This window comes from Scyliorhinus canicula, chromosome 11 (assembly GCF_902713615.1).
Source record: "Scyliorhinus canicula chromosome 11, sScyCan1.1, whole genome shotgun sequence".
Classification (NCBI taxonomy): domain Eukaryota; kingdom Metazoa; phylum Chordata; class Chondrichthyes; order Carcharhiniformes; family Scyliorhinidae; genus Scyliorhinus; species Scyliorhinus canicula.
In genome coordinates, this window is record NC_052156.1 from 44,078,714 (window position 1) to 44,102,241 (window position 23,528).

The 23,528-nt window shown below is 46.2% G+C and overlaps 1 protein-coding gene across 3 annotated transcripts in view; it reads right to left on the bottom strand.

Annotated features, from left to right (window-relative positions):
* Positions 1-23,528, bottom strand: part of cfap20dc (CFAP20 domain containing) — a 535,225-nt gene that overhangs the window by 412,796 nt on the left and 98,901 nt on the right. For all 3 annotated transcript variants that reach the window (XM_038810523.1, XM_038810522.1, XM_038810524.1), the window contains exon 4: positions 12,611-12,683. In XM_038810523.1, the coding sequence (XP_038666451.1) occupies positions 12,611-12,683 (73 nt within the window). The remainder of the gene's footprint in view (positions 1-12,610; positions 12,684-23,528) is intronic.

The window sequence follows — 23,528 nt, forward strand, 5'->3', positions numbered from 1 at the left end:
AGGCTCATCGGCCTGTAGTTTCCTGGATTATCCTTGCTACCCTTCTTAAACAAAGGAACAACATTGGCTATTCTCCAGTCCTCCGGGACATCACCTGAAGACAGTGAGGATCCAAAGATTTCTGTCAAGGCCTCAGAAATTTCCTCTCTAGCCTCCTTCAGTATTCTGTGGTAGATCCCATCAGGCCCTGGGGACTTATCTACCTTAATATTTTTCAAGACGCCCAACACCTTGTCTTTTTGGATCTCAATGTGACCCAGGGTATCTACACACCCTTCTCCAGACTCAACATCCACCAATTCCTTCTCTTTGGTGAATACTGATGCAAAGTTTCATTTGGTACCTCGCCCATTTCCTCTGGCTCCACACACAGATTCCCTTGCCTATCCTTCAGTGGGCCAACCCTTTCCCAGGCTACCCTCTTGCTTTTTATGTACGTGTAAAAAGCCTTGGGATTTTCCTTAACCCTATTTGCCAATTACTTTTCGTGACCCTTTCTAGCCCTCCTGACTCCCTGCTTAACTTTCTTCCTACTTTCCTTATATTCCACACAGGCTTCGGCTGTTCCCAAATTTCTAGCCCTGACAAATGCCTCCTTTTTCGTTTTGACAAGGCCTACAATATCTCTTGTTATCCAAGGTTCCCGAAATTTGCCGTATTTATCCTTCTTCCTCATAGGAACATGCCGGTTCTGAATTCCTTTCAACTGACATTTGAAAGTCTCACACATGTCAGATGTTGATTTACCCTCAAACATCCGCCTCTAATCTAGGTTCTTCAGTTCCTGCCTAAAATTGTTATAATTAGCCTTCCCCCAATTTAGCACATTGAGGAAAGTGACGGTGTGGAGAAACTTGGAAAGGTTAGCGTCTTGGTCCTGCTGGTCGTGGCTGCAGATGGTGACGTTGTCCAGGTATGGGAACGTGGCCCGCAATCTGTACCGGTCAACCATTCGGTCCATCTCCCGATGGAAGACCGAGACCCCGTTGGTGACGCCGAAGGGAACCCTAAGGAAATGGTAAAGGCGACCGTCTGCTTCGAACGCAGTGTATGGGCGGTCCGCCTTACGGATGGGCAGCTGGTGGTAGGCAGATTTAGGTTCACTGTCAAGAAGACCCGGTATTGTGCAATCTGATTGACCATATCAGATATGTGTGGGAGGGGGTACACGTCGAGCTGCGTGTACTGGTTGATGGTCTGACTATGGTCAACGACCGGCCTGCCTTTCTCCCCGGTTTTCACCACTGCCACTTGGGCTCTCCAGGGGCTATTGCTGACCTCGATAATACCTTCCCGCAGCAATCGCTGGACCTCAGACCTGATGAAGGTCCTGTCCTGGGCGCTGTATCGTCTGCTCCTGGCGGCGACGGGTTTGCAATCCGGGCTTAGGTTTGCAAAAAGGGAGGGTGGGTCGACCTTAAGGGTTATGAGGCCGCAAACAGTAAGGGGGTGGTAAGGGCCCGCAAAATTTCAGGGTTAGGCTCTGGAGGTTGCACTGGAAGTTCAGGCCGAGTAGCAAGGCAGCACAGATGTTGGGGAGGACGTAGAGGCAGAAGCCGCAGAACTCTACGCCCTGGACAGTGAGGGTGGCAATGCTGTATCCCTGAATCGCCATGGAGTGGGATCCGGAGGCCAGGAAGATTCTCTGGTTAGCGGGGTGTACCGCGAGGGAGCAGCGCCTTACCGTATCGGGGTGGATGAAGCTCTCAGTACTCCCGGAATCCAGAAGGCAGGATATCTCGTGCCCGGCGACCTTCACCTTTCTCAAAGCGGTCACGAGGTTGTGCAGTCGGGACTGGTCAATCGTGACCGAGGCGAGAAGCGGCTGGTCTGCGGCGGTTGCAGGCGATGAGCGGCCCGATGAGGTACCTGACGGGCAGGGGTCCTGAGGCGGGTAAGATGACGGCGCCCACAGGCTGCACGTGACCTGGGGCAGGCAAGGTGGTGCTGCCCTCGGGCCCTACTTGTCCTGGGGCAGGCAAGATAGCAGCACCCATTGGTTCTGAGGCAGGCAGGATGGCAGCGCCCACGGGCCGCACGTGTTGTGAGTAGTGCAAGATGGCGGCGCCCACTGGCCGCACGTGGTCCGAGGAGGGGAAGATGGCGGCGCCCACTGGCCGCACGTGGGGGGTGCCAGGACAATAGCGGCGATTGAGCGGGCCTGGCACACTGCAGCGAAATGTCCCTTCTTGCCACAGGCTTTGCAGAGCGTGCTCCACGCCGGGCAGCGCTGCCGGGGGTGTTTTGACTGTCCGCGGAAGTAGCATTTGGGTCCCTGGGGTTGGTTGGCTGCCGCGCGGCGCAGGCGTGGGGTTGGCTGGGGGCGGTCGCTGATGGGGTCCATGATGGGGTGGTTGTCGACGGGGTCCACGGTGCACAGGGAGGGTGGGTCGCGCGGTCGGGGGCATAGGCCTGTACGTTGCGTGAGGTAACCGTAAGCGAGAGCACCAGTTTTTTGGTCACTGCGAGGTCAGGCGTGGCCCCTTCTAAGAGGCGCTGCGGATGTAGTCAGACCCTATGCAGTAAGGTACACGTCTTTCATCAGCAGGTTGGAATGTTCAGTGGCCAAAATGGCCTGGCAATCACAGTCACTCACTAGGGCAAGCAGGGCACACCAGAAATCTTCCACAGACTCACTGGAAAGTTGGTGCCACGTGGGGAGGTGTTGTCTGCTTGAGGATGCAGCTGCAGGAGATCCAGCTTGATGCGGAGGTCCATCTCTGAAAAATCTGTGTCATAAATTGATGCACTATCAATTAAGATGAGACGAGAGTAGAATGTAATCGAGGCTTTATTACATAAAGATGTGTGGCCTCCTACTGCAGCTGATGAAATGGCGGCTGTACGGAGAGCACACATATTTATACTCCGCCTACTGGGCGCAGCTAGCAGGCAGGGATCTACCCCCGTACCTATAGTACAGGGGCCTTACCGTAAAACCCATATATATAGTATAATACCTCAGTGGTGACGACCACAAACACCAACTGGGATCGTAACACAAGTTACTACTCATTTTGTCCCAAATTATTGTTTCCAGAAGTTTCCCGCCACCAAAGTTAAATTGACTGACCTGTACACTTAGACCGAATTCTACAGGTCAGCACGGGCGGTTTATGTGCTGTTTTATGGAAATTTCCCGAAGTATTCCACCCACAGGGCTCAGCAACGTCAGAGGGGCAGTCGCAAGGATTCTTGTCGACCCTCTGGCCCAACCTTGATTTCACCAGGCCCGCCCTGTTCCATCTGCCTTAGTTGACAAAGTTAATGTGAAGTTGGACTGTCTGGAAGCATTGGACATAATCAGGCCTGTTTGTTTTGCCGATTGGGCCATTCTGGTTGTTCCCATCCTCAAGCTGGAAGCCTCCGTCAGCATTTGTGTGGATTATAAATTAACTGTGAATACCGCTTCCTGTCTGGATAAATATCTGCTTCTGTGAACAGAAGACCTTTATGCCAAACTTTCACAAAATTAGACAGGAGCAACACGTATCTGCAGCTGCCGTTGAATGAGGCGCTATGTCACTATCAACACCCGACGGGGTCTGTTCGAATATACACATTTGCCTTTTGGGGTGTCTTCTGCATGCACCATTTTCAGCACACCATGAAAATCGTGCTACATGGATTGCCACGGATTGGCGTTTATCTGGATGATGTTTTGGTCACCGGCGTCTCGAAAGAGGAACACCTGAAAAATCTGGAGGCAGTGCTCCGCAGGTTCTCGGACTTCAGCATTTGACTGCGCCAAGAGAAATGCGCTTTTCACGCGCGTGAAGTGGTATACGTGGAGTACCGAGTAGATAGTGCAGGCCTCCACCCCGTGCCGGACAAGGTGAAGGCCATCCAAATGGCTCCGGCTCCCACTGACGCCATGACTCTGAGGTCATTCTTAGGCCTTGTTAATTATTATGGAAAACGCGTTCCACCCCTGGCTGTTATTCTGGCCCCTCTACATTCTCTTTTGAGGAAAAACTCCGGATGGCATTGGGGCCCTGACCTGCGAATAAAGAGGCACCTGACCACCTCAAGCTTGTGGATGCACTATGACCCTCAAAAACCTTTAATCGTCACCTGTGACGCCTCCCCATATGGGACCGGAGTGATGTTGGCGCATCAAATGCCTGATAGTTCAGAGCGGCCTATTGCCTTTGCTTCCAAGACATTGACAGCGGGCGAGCGCCGCTATGCCCAAATCAAGAAAGAAGGCTTGGCGGTGATCTACACCGTCAAGCAATCCCATCAATATGTGTACTACGGCATTTCGTATTGATCACCGACACAAACATCTGCAGGGCCTTTTTAAAGGTGATAAGGGCATTCTACCCATAGCCTCAGCTAGAATCCAATGCTGGGCGCTGCTACTAGCGGCTTATGAACACACATCCAGCCACCGCTCTGTGACCCAGAATTCCCATGCTGCCGCACTGAATCACCTGCCGTTGTCCTCGGAGTCGGTGTCACCCCACCGTGTTGACGGATTATCGGCCATATAAAATTTTATGGATACTCTTCCTGTTACGGCCTCGCGTATCCGCGAATAGATGAAAAAGGATCCCGTCTTGGCGAAGTTGCGAAACGTCGTTCTCATTGGCGGCACTGCACATCAGTTATCTGGGGAGCTGAAGACCTTCACACCAAGTTGCCTGAGTTAAGTGTGGAAGATGGGGTGTTACTCTCTGGAGCCCGGGTGATGATCCCGGAGAAGGGTCGGCAGTTAGTTTTAAACGACCTCCATGATGGCCACTCTGGGGCCTCGCCGACCACGATGTTAGCTCGGAGCTACGTCTGGTGGCCTTGTAAGGATGCCGACACGAGATGGTGACCTGCCAGTGTGACGACTGTCAGAACCCCAGCAGCTCCCCGCCGCTGCGCCGTGCACCCGTGGGAATGGCCTGCCCGTCCTCGGGCTCGCGTCTGTGTCAATTTTGCCGGTCCCTTTTTGAGCTCAATGTTTCTTCTCTAATCGACGCACAGTCCCAGTGGCTGGTGGTCCCCCGAATGCCGCCTATCAGAACGGCAATGACGATCGAGAAACACCGCCTCTCCTTCTCCACCCAGGGGATTCCAGAGGTTCTCATGTCCGATAATGGGCCCTCGTTCACGAGCCAAAGTTTCTCGGCCTTCTTGCGCTCTAGTGGGGTCCGCCATGTCAGGACAGCCCCTTACCATCCGACATCAAATGGGTTGGCTGAGCAGGCTGTACAGACCCTGAAGCAGGGCACTGGCTCATTGGATACCAGGTTGGCCTGATTTCTGTTTGCTGACCGGGCTACCTCCCGTGCAGTTACTGGGATTGCCCCCGTGGAGTTTCTGATGGGTCGTCGTCTACCAACCAAAGAGGGGTTGCTGTTGCCCAATATTGGGGCAAACGTGCGCAAGGTGCAAGACTCTCAGACCGCAGTTCCACAGACCAAACGTCCAGTTCATGTTTTTGTCCCAGGGGACGAGATTTACAACAGTAACTACGCTCAGGATGTCACCTGGCTTAAGGGCACTGTTCTGCGGCAGACCGGGCCGACCTCGTATTGCCTGTAAATGGGGGGGGGGCCAACAAGTGAAGAACCACGTGAACTAGTTTAGAGCCAGGTGCCCGGCGAGGTGCCCACAGGAGGCTCCTCAGACAGTCCCACGGGCCCTGTCGGACCTCCATGACATCTCTGCCCTTGCTGTGCCACATCGTGGCTGCACCATTCCGTCCGACTCCCCATTGGACTCCTTTGATTCGGAGATGGACTCAACTCCCCTGGCACCAGGATGGGCAGTGCCTCCCCCGCCAACGCCACAGGTGTCCGAGATTCCCCGGTGGTATGGCAGAAGAGGAGCACCCTGCTTCGCTACCCACCGCCGGCCCTCCTCGTCTGTCACCGTTGAGGGCCAACCGTTTCTTAAAAGACGCAGGGGTCCGCCCTCACCTCATGTCTCGGCTTGGTTGTGTGTGCGATGGGAGGAATGTCATAACCTGGGCTTAAGCAGGTAATGGGACATTATTGAAACCTTAGCAGATCATAGGACACTTATCGGACTGAGGGATTGCACTCCCCCACTGACGGGTAGGGTGTATCCTTCTACACCGGACAGTGATCTGGCTCCTGTAGTAGAGTAACTCCCTGTATTCTTGTTGTGCTGTTATGTTTGATTCAACCTGTTCAGCTCAGTGTCAACTACTTTCCAGACCTTATAATAGCATCCTTCCTATAGTCTTTATTTCTTCCTGGAATGTGTCTTTGCTAAGTGTTACAAAATATCTCCTTAAATGACCTACCATTTAACCTAATTTCCCAGTTGACTTAGCCAGCTCTGGCTCTATACCCTTGTAATTGCCTTTAAGTTTAAAACACTCATCTTAAACCTATACTTTGATTGCAAAATTTAATCGTGTTCTGATCACTGCGATCAAGAGGCTACTTTACTCCGATGTCATTAATTGATCCTCATTGCACATTACCAGGTATGGAATAGCCGACTCTCTGGTTGGCTCTCGAAGAGTGCTTTTCAAACTTTTCTACCAGGGACCCTTTTAAAAAAAATTTAGAATGCCCAATTCATTTTTTTTTCCAATTAAGGGGCAATTTAGCGTGGCCAATCCACCTACTCTGCACATCTTTAGGTTGTGGAGGCGAAACCCACACAAACACGGGGAGAATTTGCAAACTTCACATGGACAGTGCCCCGGAGCCGGGATCGAACCTGGGACCTCAGCGCCGTGAGACAGCAGTGCTAAACACTGCGCCACGGTGCTGCCCCGGGACCCACCTTTAACCATCCTTCGAGACCCACGCTCACCAACCATTGCGACCCGCGCTGTCCATCGCAACCAACCATTTTCACTTACCTTCAAGGTGAGCCTGATCGGTCCTCACGATCTCATTTCATAGAATCATATAATCCCTACAGAGGAGGCCATTCATCCCATCGAGTCTGCACCGATTCTCTGAAAGTGCACCCTCCCTAGGCCCAATACCCCACCCTATCCCCGTAACCCCACCTGGGGGCAATTTAGCATGGCCAGTCCATCTAACCTGCACATCTTTGGACAGTTGGAGGAAACCGGGGCACCCAGGCAGACATGGGAAGAATGTACAAACTCCATTTTGTTATTCAGTGTTACATTTCTGATAATTACTTCAGCTGACGAGTTAAGATCTCACTGCAACCGTTGAATAAAATCTAGAGGTTTGTCCTCAAACTCACCATGTTTAGACTTCAAATGTCATTGAAGTTTAAGGAGGGTTTTAAACTTTCATTTGTCAGTGCCCCCTGCATATAACACACATGAACTTTGAATCCTGGTTTTCAGTGGGACAATTAATAAACCCACACTTCAAGTAATCATCTTCATGCTGTTTTGTTCCTGTTTTCAGCTTCTTCTTCTTCTTGGCTTGTTTACCAGAGGCCCTGGAGTTCACACCACCATTGCTGGCATGGAAGAACCCCTCTCACACCCAGAACATGTGACATCAGTGCAAGTGACCTACTCTCTGCCACCCCTCCAGGCAGGAAGACTCTGGCGATTTAAAAAAAGTTTCTGGTCTTGGGTCAGCGCGCTGGCGTCAGTAGGAGGTGTTCTGCCTTTCTGGGCTGGCCTGCATACTGCTGAGGGGGCATGTAATTGCAGAACGAGCAGCATTCTGAAAGTTGGTCGTGGCCGGCGTTTTTAAAAGCTGGCTGTGCTATTGGGCACTACTCAGCGCAATCGGGAGCGCTGTGCGCATAGCCCCGTGACCCTTCTGACACCCGCCTGCAACTCACCCGTGGGTCGCAACTCTAGGTTTGAAAATGACTGCTCTGGAACATGCTGCTTTAAGAAACTGTCTGGAAAACACTATGAACTCATCTCGCAGCATACCTTTACAAATCTGATTCATCCAATTTATATGTCGACTAAAATAACCCATAATTCCATGATTACGGCTGCGTCTTTCTTGCAAGCCCGCATAATTTCTTCCTGTATACCCTTGTCTTGCATTGTGGTTACTGTTAGTGGGGCTATAAACTACCTTTTGCTGTTTCCTATCTCCACCCAAACTGATTCTACATCTTGATCTTTAGGAATAAGATCATCTTTCACGATTGTGCCAATGTCATCCTTAAATAACAGAGCGTCCCAACCACCTTTTCCTAGCTTCCCATACTTCCAAAATGTCAAGTACCCTTGAATAGTCAGGTACCAGCTTTTGTTACTTTGCAGCTATGGTTATCAGGTCATACATATTTATTTCTATTTGTGCTATCAATTCATCCATTTAGTTATGAATGTTATGTACATTCAGAATACAGAGCCTTTAGTTCAATCTTTTCACTATTTTTGCAAACTCTGGCCTTATCTTACGGTACACTCTTAAATTTCTATGTTCTGTCCCTTCTTGCCACACTCTGATTAGTACCCTCATTGCTACCTCGCTCTCTTCCCTTGTACTTTCCTTTTAATTTTCTGCCTTTTACATCAGGTGATCCCTTGGTCCCACTATTTAGTTGAAAGCCCTCTCTGCTGCCCTGGTTATACAACTAGCCAGAGTACTAGTCCCGGCACCGTTCCGGTGAAGACTGACCCAAAGGTACACTTTCTCCAGTACTAGTGCAAGTGTCTTATGAATCGAAACCCATTTCTTCCACACCAGTCTTTGATCCATGCATTAAATTCCCTAATTATTATTGATCCAGACATAAATGCTTTTTAAATTTAGCCCCTTGCTGCCCATGTTCCATAATTCTATACTCCCTGGCATAATGGTGTGGAGTAGAACAGAGTTCGCAGTGGAGTTCGTATGCTTATGTGAACATATTCTTTCAAAATTGTTGCAAGTTATCCAACTGAAATTAATTATTTCCATACAATCTATTTGATGGAGCATTACCAAGTTTCACTCACACATTCACTCACACTCACACATGGGCAGCAGGGTAGCATGGTGGTTAGCATAAATGCTTCACAGCTCCAGGGTCCCAGGTTCAATTCCCGGCTGGGTCACTGTCTGTGTGGAGTCTGCACGTCCTCCCCCTGTGTGCGTGGGTTTCCTCCGGGTGCTCCGGTTTCCTCCCACAGTCCAAAGATGTGCGGGTTAGGTGGATTGGCCATGCTAAATTGCCCGTAGTGTCCTAATAAAAGTAAGGTTAAGGGGGGGGTTGTTGGGTTACGGGTATAGGGTGGATACGTGGGCTTGAGTAGGGTGATCATGGCTCGGCACAACATTGAGGGCCGAAGGGCCTGTTCTGTGCTGTACTGTTCTATGTTCTACCCTACATAAGCCTCTAAACAAAAAGAGAAAATAAAAAACAAGAAAAGCTCCATGTCAGCAAGGGTAGCCTGCAGCCATGAGTTCAGGCGTCACTTCCTAGATGCTTTAAGTTTTGTGTATTCCCATTGTACCAGAATGATTTATGATCACAACAAGCAACCACCCCAGAAAAACATCAGTTGTAACTTTCATTATATCAATTTATCATTGAGTAAATGCACAGATTCTATTCTACCAGCAGGAAACCAAGTTCAGACAGTGGGGCATGTTATTTAAACCACAACTCCACATTGAATTGAGGATTGTTGAATTTACCATCAGATTGTGCGTGTGGGTGTGGCATGAGCACGTCCTGGTACAAGTTTCAACAGCTCGAATTGATACTGCTTAGTTCTACAGTCACTCCTTTCAATTGATCAAGTTCAAATGCATAATAATTCTTGAAGTGTTTAATATAGAGGGCGGAATTCTCCGCTCCCGGGAAAAATCAGGAGGGCCGTCGTGAACTCGGCCGAGTATCACGACAGCCTCGGAGGCCGCTCCTCGCCCCCTATTCTCCCCTCCCGGCGGGGCTAGGAGCGGCGCTCCGTAACTCTCGGCCGCGGGGGCGTCGTGCCAAGAATGACGCAGCCGGCCCGCCTAATGACATTAGCCACGCATGCGCAGGTTGGCCGGCTCCAACCCGCGCATGCGCAGCTGATGTCATCACTCTGACGGCACGAACCCGCGCATGCGCGGTGTCCATCTTTCCCCTCAGCCGCACCGCACGACATGGCAGCTTGATCTTGCGGGGCGGCGGAGGGGAAATAATGCGTCCGATTTGGACTTCGGCCCAACGATCGGTGGACATCGATCGCGGGCCTGTCCCCTCCCGAGCACAGTCGTGGTGCTCTTTCCTTGCTAGGCCACCTACAAGCCCCAAACGGGCTTCTCACTCCCATTTCACGACGGCAGAGACCAGGTGCGTTTGCCGCCATCGTGAAACGGCCGCGAACAGCTGGCCACTCAGCCCATCCGGGTCGGGGAATCGCGTTCGCCGTAAAAAACGGCGAGCGGCGATTCTTCCAAGTGGGGGGGGGGGGGGGGGGGGGGGGGCAGGGAGAATAGTGGGGGGGGCGCCAGGGGGGCGTGAAATTTGTCGGGGGGCCCCCCCCTGCGATTCTCCCACCCGGCGTGGGGAGCGGAGAATCGCGCCCAGAATGTCTGTAATGATTCTGTATTATAAAAATTATAAAATCAAATGAGGCTCATGCAAATCAAATTAAATATTTCTCGTCAAAATGTTTTATATTAAGTACATTTCTGTTATTGAAGATTACTGTCAACTTGTGTGGATTCATTATTGATGTGTGCATGTGCTGTTCATTCAGCATTTGTTCAGCCCACTGGGGAAATTTTAATAATAGATTATTTGCACAATATGCATCTTGAAATTAAGGGGGCAGTTCACAAGTTTAGGACTAGATGGGCGGCACGGTAGCACAATGGTTAGCACAGTTGCTTCACAGCTCCAGCGCCCAGGTTCGATTCCCAGCTTGGGTCACTGTCTGTGCAGAGTTTGCATGTGCTTCCCGTGTCTACGTGGGTTGTTAGGTGGGGTTACTGGGTTACAGGGACAGGGTGGAGGTGTGGGCTTGAGTAGGGTGCTCTTTGCAAGAGCCAGTGCTGACTCAATGGGCTGAATAGCCTCCTTCTGCACTGTAAATTCTATGATTCTAGGATTCTATGTTTGGTGGATTTTCCACCTTCTGCCCAAGGTCTGCACAATGGAGACATTAACATTGCATAGATATACTTTCTGAAGAAATTGAAAAATAAAAGGCATAATATATTAAAATGGAACAGTTTGCTCTCTGATTGAAATGGGTAAACTTCAATGTTCTCTTCCTAACAACCACCGAAAGAATGTGTGCAAAAGTAATCTTGCTCAAGAGAAAGACATTCCATCTGATCTAGGATGCTTTTGTTTCAAATCAATCACACAGAGAAATGTATTAAAAATGCTGGAAACATTAGGTTATTAACATAATGTCACAAATTCTAAGAGCAAGCTAGAAAATGATTACTAAACATCATCTGAATATCAAAAACAAGAAACGCGTTGTGAAGAAGTGGCAGATCTGCAGAAATGATTTTATATGCATTATCTCCTGGCAAAATATTATTTTTCCACATTTTTTCCTTGTGTAACATGGGGATCGAGCAGTCTACAATCTATAGAACAAATGTGTACTTTCACTGTTATGACAGATAAGGCCACGTCACTATGCAAATGCATGCTACTGGCATCATCAGTAACAGTAAATCAAAACAAAATTATTGAAAGTGTGGAGGAAGAGTGAGGGGAATTTTCTCCTCCCTCCTCTAGCCCCCATCTCCAAATAAACTACAATATCCTTTACCATCATAATAAAGGTTTGTGTCAGCTTTTACTTCAACACTTTATTGAACATATACCTTGTTCAAAACCCAGTCTAAGGTGATCAGAAAACACAGCAAAAATGTGTATTTTACCTTTAACCTGAAGAATATTATCAATATTGCATACCACATGTCAATTCAGCAAGACCAAAACAGAAACTTTATGCAAGCTAAATATTGTTCAACGGATTAGCAATAGTCAGTCAGTTCACCAAAAAGTGCACCACTGGTGGTTGTATTTTACTCAACATTTCTGCTATGTACTCTTAAGTTAGCATTTTTCATCATTCACATGGACCAATTATAAGAGAGAGAAAATCGGGGCAAGTTATCAGGAACAAATTCTTTCCAGCTTAATAGTGTGCATTACAATGTAAGATAATTCCCAAATTACCCTTTAGTTTTCTTTCTCTCGCCATCAGCTGTCAAGACCATTAACCTCGAATGCCCTCCCTAACCTCTCTTTTCTTCTTTTAGGATGATGCTCCTTAAGAACTTTTTCTTTGACCAATCTTTTTGTCATCTACCCTCGTATAAATGTCAAATTGTGTTTTATAATGCTCCCGTGAAGTGCTTTTGGGACCTTCTTCTACGTTAAAGGTTGCTGTACTATGAAATGAGAACAAATTAAATTTTGTAAGCAATTTTGAATTTATTCATGCTACAGTGACAGTTCTTTATTCACATACACTTACGAACTATAGCTCTGAGATGTCATGGTTGCAATTAAGAAAGTTACTGCAATAACAGATGGTGTGTGCTTTTAATTCCCATGTCAGTGCATAGTACACCACTTGTTGAGAACCAACAATTAAATTAGCCTAATTACTTAAAGCCAGTCTAAGTCATTCTTCCGTTGCAGGAGTTACCACTTAAAATTAATGAATGTCATTTGTGGTTCAATTTATTAACTGTCTACACATCAAACATTTAGCAATGTTCTTTCTTACAGCAATTCTGTAGAGAAGTCTTGTCCCACAGGCACACAAAGCTGCAACACAAGGAACCGCTGGATAAGGCCAACTGAAATAGAAGAAATAATACAAAAATTACTTTATTTTAGCCTGCACAATAGTTGACAAAATACAATAATTCAGAGTCATGAAACTCCTGGACTATCATTAAAATGCACCCGATTCACTGATGCCTTTTCATGATTGGGAACCTGCCACTGCTACCAAGTCCAGCCTAGTCATGACCATTCCTCAACTGTTAACTTAACTCTTAACACCCCTAGAAATAGAAGACCATAAGATATAGGAGCAAAATTAGGCCATCCAGCCCATCGAGTCTGCTCCATCATTCAATCATGGCTGATGTTTATCATCCCCATTCTCCAGTCATCGCCCCGTAACCCCTGATCCCCTTATTAATCAAGAACCTATCTATCTCAGTGACCTGGCCTGCACAGCCTTCTGAAACAATGCGTTCCACAGATTCACCATCCTTGGCTGAAGAAATTCCTCCCTATCATTGTTTTAAAGGATTGTTGCAGTCTGAGGCTGTGCCCTCTGGTTCTAGCCTCTCCTACTAGTGGAAACACCCTCTCCATGTCCACTATATCTCGGCCTCTCAGTATTCTGTAAGTTCCAATGAGATACCCCCTCATCCCAGATGGCCTAACAGACCCAGATGGCCAGACCCAGATGGCCTAACAAGCTCAATTGTTAAAAAAAAACAATTATTTAGGTTAACTCCGAATGTGTGGCCTTGTCAGCATACTCATGACCAGAAAAGAAAAATATATACTTTCAATAACTACAGCTTTTATTTATATAGCTTCTTTAAGGTAATGAAACATCCTAAGGAGCTTCATAGGAGCATTATAAAACAATATGACCCAGAGGCACATAACGAGATATTAGATCAGATGACCAAAAGCTTGGTCAAAGAGGTAGATTTTTAGAAGTCCCTTAAAGGAGACAAGCAAGGTTGAGCCGTGGAAAGCTATGGGAGAGATTTAAGATCGTAGGCCTAAGCAACTGAAGACGCAACCAGCGATGGTGGAGCAATGATTGGCAATGCACAAGAGGTCAAAATTAGAGGCATGCATATCAGAGGGCTGTGGGGTGAGATTACAGAGACAGGAAGGGGAAATTAAATCGAAGGATTTGAAAAATGATGAGAATTTTAAAATCAAGATTTGCTTGACTGGGAACTGATGAAGGCAAACGAGCACAGGGATGATAGGGGAATGGGAAATGCTGAGAGTAAAGAGACATAGACAGTAGTGTTTTGGATGACCTCAAGTTTATGGAATGTAGAATGTGGGAGATCAGCCATTAATGCATTGAAATAGCCAGGTCTACGGTTACAAAGGTATGGATGAGGGTTTCAGTAACAAATGAGCTGAGACCAGGGCGAAATTGATCAGTGTTATGGAGGTGCTAAAAGGACAGCTCAACAATGGCACCAATATGAGGACTGAAGCACATCTCAGGACCAAATGCGATGAAGGTGCTTGCAGACTTGCTCAAACTCCCTTGCCTGGGGAGAGTGGTGGAATCGGTACTTAAGAATCTGAATTTGGAGTAAGAGCAGAAAACATTAACTTCAGCCTTTCCAATATTGAAATGGAGGAAATTTCTTCTCATCCAGTACTGGATGTCAGATAATTTAGCAACAGTGGAGGTATCTGGAGAGGTGGCGGTGAGATAGAGTTGGTAAGTCATCAGCATACTTGTAAAAGTTCACCATATCTTTGCATAATGTCACCAAGGGGCAGCACGTAGATGAGAAATTGGAGGCGGCCCAGGATTGATCCTTGGGGGACACCAACGGTAATGGTGTGGCAGCAGCAAGAGGGGAGGAGACATTGCAAGTGATTCTCTGGCTGCAATTATGCAAATATGATAGATGGGCTTCTCTACAGGTCTGCACGCTGTGTAAAGAGTGCTCCATAGGCCAATTTTTTCACCTACTGGAACCTCAGACTTGCATGTCCAGTGTTTGTCAAGGAGCTTAATTGATAAGTGCCTATATTTCAAGTGGCAGTCAGCAACGCAAGTTATTTGGAATAGTCAGTAATAGTCACAGCTTCAGGGTCCTAGGTTCGATTCTCAGCTTGGGTCACTGTCTGTGTAGAGTTTGCACATTCTCCCCATGCCTGCGTGGGTTTCCTCCAGGTGCTCCGGTTTCCTCCCACTAGTCCCAAAAGACGTGGGACGCGATTCTCCGCCCCCCACGCCGGGTGGGAGAATAGCGGGAGGGCCTCCCGACATTTTTCACGCCCTCCCGCTATTCCCCCCCCCCCACGCCACAAATCGCTGTTCACCGTTTTTTACGGCGAGCGGCGATTCTCCGAGGCCGATGGGCCGAGCAGCCGGGCCTTCGCACCTGTTTCAACACGGCAGCAAACACACCTGCTCGCTGCCGTCGTGAAACGGGCGGCAGATGCCCGTTTGGGGCATCTGGGGGCCCGATTGGCACGGCAGTACCAATCATAGGTGGGCACCGATCGCGATCCGTGCGTCCGAAACGGACGCACTCTTTTCCCTCCGCCGCCCTGCAAGATCAAGCCGCCACATCTTGCGGGGCGGCTGAGGGAAAAGACGGCAACTGCGCATGCGCGGGTTGGCGTTGTCCAACCTGCGCATGCGCGGCTGACGTCATTGGCCGCATCAGCCGGCGTGACGCTTGACGTGCGGCCGTGACGCACGGGGCCGCGCTCATAGCCCCGCCCGGGGGGGAGAATCGGCCCCGGAAGTGGGCGTGAAGGCTGTCGTGGGTCACAGCCTGTTCCACGGCAGCCTTTACAATTCTCCGCATTTGCAGAGCATCTCGCCCGTGCTGTTAGGTAATTTGGACATTCTGAATTCTCCCTCTGTGTACCCGAATAGGCGCCGGAATGTGGCGACCAGGGGCTTTTCGCAGTGTTAATGCACAGTTTCTCATTGCAGTGTTAATGTAAGCCTATTTGTGAAAATAAAGATTATTAAAGATTATTATTAAATATTTGTATTTAGCAAGAGCAAATACAGAATAAACTGTCTGCATATGCAAATAAGAATCTCCTCAGCACTGAACCTTGCACCATGATATCTGCTTCCGAGTGAAGTGTCACCTTTTAATTCAGGCATAAAAATATATATTTACTCACTGATGGTAAAACGAAAAGTGTCTACATCTCAGTTCATTCATTAAGAAATCTGTTGCCATATTGAACATACATTAGAAATCATCACATAGTAGGAAAGAGAGGATTTGTCAGCAATTTTAAAAAAAGGTTTGCATTCTTAGAATTAAAGTGAATTTTGCCTTGAATTACATTATAAACTTGGGTGAGCCAAAATTTGTGGTCAAAATCTTGAGCAATTCTCAAACCACACTCAGTACTTCTTCCTTAATCAGTGTACTGATTGCTCAATAAGGAAAATCTGTTCTGGATAATGGGGCAAGAAAATTAAGTGAATAAACGGAAATGAATAGTTGAGAACGATAATGTAGGACAATTACCTTTGCATTGAAAGAGAAACCCAAAATAAAGGTGCTAAAATGGGATTGTATTCATTACAGTGGCAGAATAATTAGTTGGAAAAATAGATGTGCAATGCCAGATCTTAAATACAGACAGTGAAGGCACAGATTAAATACACTGCAACAAGCAGTAAATGGGATGTGGAAACAAGTTTAAGCAAATTATGTTTTTAAAAAAAGGCAATTGATAAATATAGTTGGAAAAAAGGAAATAAAAATAGGAGGTCTATAAAAGGTATTAAAAAACTGAAAAAGTATGTTTATCATCAGATAACTAAAATGACACGTAACAAAGGGATGCAATGACTCAAAAATTATCTTCTAAAGTTAACAGAAGCCCTATAAACCAAGTTTAAACAGAAGAAGGTTCTGTACGAGTACATGTAGGATATAGAAGTGCTGGTCCTGGAAGTGTAGGCAAAAGGAAACCGGTAGTAAGTAGGTTAGAGGAAATTATATTGAAAATGTTATTAGACTAAACTGCAAAAACATAGCAGATGCAGGCCATGTCTACCACAAAAGAGAGATTAGAGGGAAAAACAACATTGACAGAGCGCCCCCCCCCCCCCCCCCCAGTGGCGGACTGGGTCTAAAAATAATGGTTGCCAGGAGACAAAGGGGGCCCACCCACAACTACAATGCTATCATTTAATTTTCATAACGAATAAATAAAATTTTCAAAAAATACATATGGAAAAAAGGGTACAATTAAAATTTTTGTGGAAAAAATGTGTATTTCTTAGTAATTGCAGTGTACATGTACTGTACATATTACTGGCAGTAGATACCAAATGTAAATACAGAATGTTATAATTGAATTTTTTATTTATTTATTTTAATTTTAAGTAATTGGTTGATATTTTTAAATAGTTTTCTGCACAATTTACACGTTAACAGATAGTTCAAAAGCACAATAGAGCATTGCATGCAGTCCACTATATTAAGAGCAATCGTTTGTGTTCGCTAGATGATTGTGCGAATCTGCCAATAATTGCTTCTGCATCCAATTCATCTAACAATTCCTTTTCAATGAATAGCAACATGTATGATTCCAAATTCTCCTCAGACAGCGAATTTCTTAACCTTGTCTTTATGATCTTTAGCTTTGAAAATGTCCTCTGACATTGGACTTGAGTAACTGATAGTGTGCAGATGACTTTATAAAGTTCATAAAGGTTATCATATGCCTTGTCATGAAGTCTGTTGGATGCCAGAATTTTTAGTACACACGATGGGCAAGTGCTGCAAATTTTACAATTGTTGCAACTGGAATCCATATTCTCACCATCATTAAGCAATAGCTTTAGAACATAGAACATAGAACAGTACAGCACAGAACAGGCCCTTCGGCCCTCAATGTTGTGCCGAGCCATGATCACCCTACTCAAACCCACATATCCACCCTATACCCATAACCCAACCCCCCCTTAACCTTACATTTATTAGGACACTACGGGCAATTTAGCATGGCCAATCCACCTAACCCGCACATCTTTGGACTGTGGGAGGAAACCGGAGCACCCGGAGGAAACCCACGCACACAGGGGGAGGACGTGCAGACTCCACACAGACAGTGACCCAGCCGGGAATCGAACCTGGGACCCTGGAGCTGTGAAGCATTTATGCTAACCACCATGCTACCCTGCTGCCCCTGCTACCCCTAATACATCAAAGTTTGAAGCAAAAGAAAACAATTCCAATATTACTTGATCTTTGCTGATTTGTGGAAACAGCTTAATAATACCTTCCAATGCTTCATCTTCAAGGCCCTTCTCTGCAATAGTTTTAAACTTTGCTGGGTCCAAGCAGGACAAATCTTTATACAACTGTTTGTGTTGTACAAAGCGTGATTCTAGTGACTGGACAATGCGATCCATTATTAGGTTAAACACATTTACTCGAAAATCAGCAAGAGAATCTGAGGAATTTCCTTCATCATCAATAAGTTCATCTGCCATTCTTTTCTTCTTCCTCTGCCTCTTAACTGGCAATGCTGTTTCCAACGCATCAATTTCCAATGTTTGATTTTCATCCATATTCATCTGTGAAATCCTGTCATTACATTTATTTACAAATTCCAAAGACTTGCTGTGAACGTTATCAAATGTTCTTGTCTGTTCCTTCAACTTTGTTGGAGCTGAATCTACCAAACTCCATGCAGTAAACATATCTAAACCACTTGTCTGTAGATAACTTGATAATGGGGTTGTAGTTTCAAATATATACAAGTAAGTAAATGCTGTCAATATGGTTTCAAACTTTAGAAGACTTTGAAGTAAAACATTTGCTTCATGTTTTGTTTTTGCATCAAACCTTTCTGAATCTTGTATCATTGATAAGCATGTCAATAGATTTACGAAAGTACTGGCAGTGGCATCATTAAAACGTCCAAATATAGTTGTTGCTGCATTGGATTTTCCTGACCATCTGGTCTCACCAATTAGCTGTAATCGTTTCATTTTTTCTTGTCCTAGATGTTTTCCGACAACTTATAGCCATACAGCCATTCTCTTGTATGATGCTTTCACAAAAGTTGCTATATTCTGGAGCAAATTGAAAAAAGAAACTGCAGGCACACAACATTTTGTTGTTTCAGTTATCGCCAAATTCAAGACATGGACATAGCACCATATATGAACATGTTGATCAGCCACATCAGCAATTTTACTTTGTAAACCATTATACTGGCCATAGTAGCTTGCAGCGCCATCTGTGCTATCAGATAAACATTTTTGGGGGTCAATTTTAAGATGCTGTAATGTTTCAATAAATAGATCAAAAAGTCCCTGTCCTGTACCATCGTAACTTGGCACAACTGAAAGTAGTCGCTCACAGATAATACCTTTAAGCACACACCGAATAATAATACTAAACTGATCGATGGATGAATTACCTTGTGTTGAATCAACCGGAATAGAATAATATTTTGCTTGAGAAACTTCATGACTAATTCTTTCTTGTATCATATTCTTCATAATTTTGATTAACATGTTTATAGTTGTTTTACTCAGGTATGTAACAAGTCCACCACAGCCTTTACTTTGAGCCTTTCCTTGTTGCTCTAATCGTTTGATTCTTTGTTTAGACCTTTTTGGCACTGCAGAAACATGAGCTGCCATAATGGGGTCATATTTCGCCATCAACTGCACTGTAGCTAAAAAATTGCCATGATTCAGAACCTCATTATCTAGAGTGTAGGCCGATTCATTTCTGTGACCTCAAAAAGGAAGTGCTTGCTTGCCTAACATCTTAATGATGTCTATAATCCTCATGACAATACTTCTCTGCTTCTATACTTCTTCTTTCCTTTTAATTAGTGATGCTGCAAAAAATTTATCTAAGGTGCCATCATTAACCACACTGATATATTGCTGAGCATTTCTGACATGTGTTGTTGTCGATTCATGTAAAGTCAAGCTCTGGCTAATACGCCTGTAGTCAACTAAAGCCACGTACAAAGGGTGATGGATTACAAGTGTTGGGAAACTCAAAGGCTAAGCAGTATGAACAATATAAGCATCTATTTTCTTTGTTATATGTTAGCCATTTTCTTGGGACTGAGTCATTCATAATTTTCCTCTCATACAAACAAGCATCAAATGGCAGATCATCAAGTGGCTGAAGTGGATGTTCAGCAAAAAACTGTTTTAGCTTTGCTCGTGATGGATATTGGAAGATTCCAGTAATTGATCTTTCATTTTCTTGCATAGGTTCATTTACAGGATGTGCTTCAGAAACCAAGTCATTTATGCTTGAAGGAATATCTGATTCCTTGTCACTAGTTGAAGCTATGTGTTCAGATGTTGCAACTACAGGCAGTACAGATACCGGAACAAGGAAGCCAAAAGAAATATTAGGCCTGGGTTGATTAGTAATGGATGCACTTGTATTTGTCTCTACATTCAAAGTAGCTCTTCTCTGTTCTTGTAACTCGCATGTCATTGCATCATCACCATGAGCACTGTTTCTTGCTTCTTGATTATTTGTTGCAGAACTGGATATTGATGTGGATTGTGCTTGTGGTATTATAAACTCTGTAATAGGCCTGCATCGCTTGGCTGATTCCTTCCTTTCTGCTTCTTTTTGTTCTTTGCGTTTTAGTGACCCAGATTTATGCTTTTTCGTTTCCATGCTGGTAGGGGTAATATTCCTGAAATAAAAACTTAATTAAAAATAGCCCACATTGGGAAAAATGAATATTGATGATTGCAAGAATAACTTGAAGGAACGCCAGATAAACCCCTACTTGATAAAAAATATAAAATAACTTACTTACACTTCAATAGGCTATGTTCATTAGTCAATACTACTGTGGCCTATGCAGCTTCAGAAGAGGAGACAATCCATTGTCCAGTGTTCACACCAGCAAGCAACTGAGACAACTGTTGAAACTTAGAAGTTTGGTCCGACTATAGTAAGACATTAAGAATGGTCCCACGACCAAAGTTAACATGTCCAGTTTGATACCAGTGTAGTTTTACAAGTCGCAACCCTTTGAGTTTACCGATCATGGCTTATCACTTCAATATCTTTGACCTCATGATTCACGGTCAAAGGTACTGCTTCTCCTGTTCGGTGACCTCACGACCCTATGTACTGCTTGCTATCCTTTCAAGTTGCCGACCATCTCAAATCACGAACTGTAACTTTTTCTTTAAATTCGCACACTCTTGCTGAAAACGTGGATTTCCAACTATGTCCGACCCGGGTGAACCAGCCCCCCCCCCAAACTCCTTTTCACATCCGTTTAACACTGCTTCGTTCCTTCATACACTGAGTGATTATTTGTTTGTTTCTTTATTGCATTTCTATTTGGTATTGCTCTTTTTAAAAACAATTATATTTTATTAAGTTAGAATACAAATCTCAGGAAATAAGTTGGAGATTTATTTATCTAATTAATTACAATTTTTAAGGGTCCTTCAGAGATTCACGGGCCCCTTCTTGGCTCTCCGGACCCCGGACCGATGTACCGGCTGAACCAAGACTACTGCTTGATATCCATTGAAGTTGCCGACCATCTCAAATCACGAATTGTAACTTTATCTTTAAATTCACACACTCTTGCTGAAAACATGGAATTTCCTTAATTATGCCCAACCCAGGCCCCCCTATTCCACATCCTTCCACTACCTCCCCTGCTTCGTTCCTTTTCATGCACTGCTTATTTGTGTCCTGTTCTTTTTTTTCTTATTCCTTTTTATTACTAAAACAGTTGTCTGTGTTTGTTTCTTTATTGCATTTTTATTTGATATAGGGGGCCCACTTCATCAGGGGCCCACTTGCCATCGGGCAAGCTGACACCCTGGCCAGTCCGCCACTGCCCCCCCCCCCCCACCCGCCCACGATTCACCGAGGATAACTGGCCCGGTTCCCGTCGGCGTGGTTCTAACCACGTTTTTGCCTGTCGGAATCAGCCGTAGCGGCTACGGACCGGGGTGATCCTTCACCGGGGAGGGGCCTCATGGACGGCCAGACAAGCGATCGGGCAGCACCGATCCGTGGGCGCGTGCGATCTCGGGGGGACCTACTTCGTTCATCATGGTCTGCGGTGTGAGTCCGCCATGTCGTTCGGGGCGGCCGCCGCCGTGCGCATGCATGGAGTCCCGACCGGAAGTGCAGAACACCGCATCCGCAGCCAGTGCTGCGAGAAGCACTCCGGGGCCCTGCAAGCCCCATGCAGGTTGGAGAATCACTCTGGACTTTCTTCAGGAAAATCTAGAGTGAAATGCCCACATTTTGACGCTGGCGTGGGGACATATCCCCATCATTGGAGAATCCCGCCCCTGGTTTCTCACCAGTAAATACCAAAACCCATTCCCCCCAGGAAACTGAAACTTTTCCACCTGTTCCTCCAGACTTGCAAACCTACCCTCCCACAAATAAACCCCAAACTTTTCAAGCCCTTCCCAGACCTTGTGTGAATCGTCCATTGCGACCGGGATAGATCTAAAGTTCCCCACATATTAGCGTCCTTAACATCACTGACTCCAGCTTAAAATGTTGCCCAAACTAGTTCTATTCCATACGATTAAGGAGGCTACTACCACCGGGCTCGTAGAGTACCTGGCTGGTGAGGACGGAAGAGGAGCCGTCACCAGTGCCCTGAAACATGATCCTGCGCAGGAGACCTCCTCCATCCCCCCGAAACAGACCATTCCTCCACGATCCATTTCCAAACCTTCCCGATATGCGTTGCCCTGTAGTAGTTCATTAAATTCGGCAACGCCAACCCCCAGACGGCCTATCTCTCTGGAAAAACACTCTCCAACCAGAGATGTCTTGTCCGTCCAAACAAAGGTCAAAATCAGCTCATTAATCTTCACAAAAAAAGATTTAGGTAAAAAGTTCAGGAGACTCTGGAATATAAATAGGAATTCTGGAAGGACCATTATTTCCACAATTTGAACCCTCCCTGCCAATGATAACTGCACTGACTTCCGCCATTCCCCTTTCACCCCTTCACCCCTTCTACCAGTCAGGCTAAATTCAACTTATGCAACAAAGCCCAGTCGTGAGCCGCCTGCATTCCCAAATATCCGAAACTCGAGCGAACCAGCCGAAATGGCAATTTTTCCAAACCCACTCCCTGTCCCTGAGGTCTCACCGGAAACACCTCATTCTTCCCCACATTGAGTTTATAACCCGAAAAGGAGCCCAACTTACTTAACACCATAATATTTCCTACACTGAAGAGAGGGTCTGTTATGTTCAACAGCAAGTCATCCGCATATATGGACACTCGATGCTCCATACCTCCCCTCTCTATACCTGTTCACTCTGTTGGAGACCTCAGTGCAGCCAATGGTTCAATTGCCAATGCAAAAAGTAACAGGGAAAGTGGACACACTTGTCTTGTTCCCCTATACAGTTGAAAGTAATGTGTTGGCAGAATTGAGAAATTGTCATGTGCCAATGTAGCCTCATGTAACTTTATTTTTTCACTGCGTGTTGTTGTATGTACTATATGAGTCGACGCTGTATACATTTGGACAAGGGAAGAGATGGGACTTTCATTTGCAATTATGGTTCTTTGGGGCTTGGGTGTGTATGTGGGGGTGTGCTAAAGGGGATTTCTTGGTTTTCCTGGGGCCGGGCAAGGGGGAAGACGACCCGGGCGGGGGCCTCCAAGCTGGCCGGTTTAAGCCGGCCAATGAACGGGAATGAGGGAGGGAGTGGCTGCGGCCATTGGAGCCTGGGAGAACAGGTTTTGGTGAGTCTCGCCGGGGTGAAAAGTGGGGGAGGAGTTTACAAGAGGAAATGGAGGGGAGGAGGCTGGGAGGGGGGATCTCCAATTCATGAGTGTCATTCACGGTACTCTTTTGGGGATTAGATGGTATTGAATATTGGGGGGGGGAGTGGATTACATATGTCAATGGTGACCATAGACGA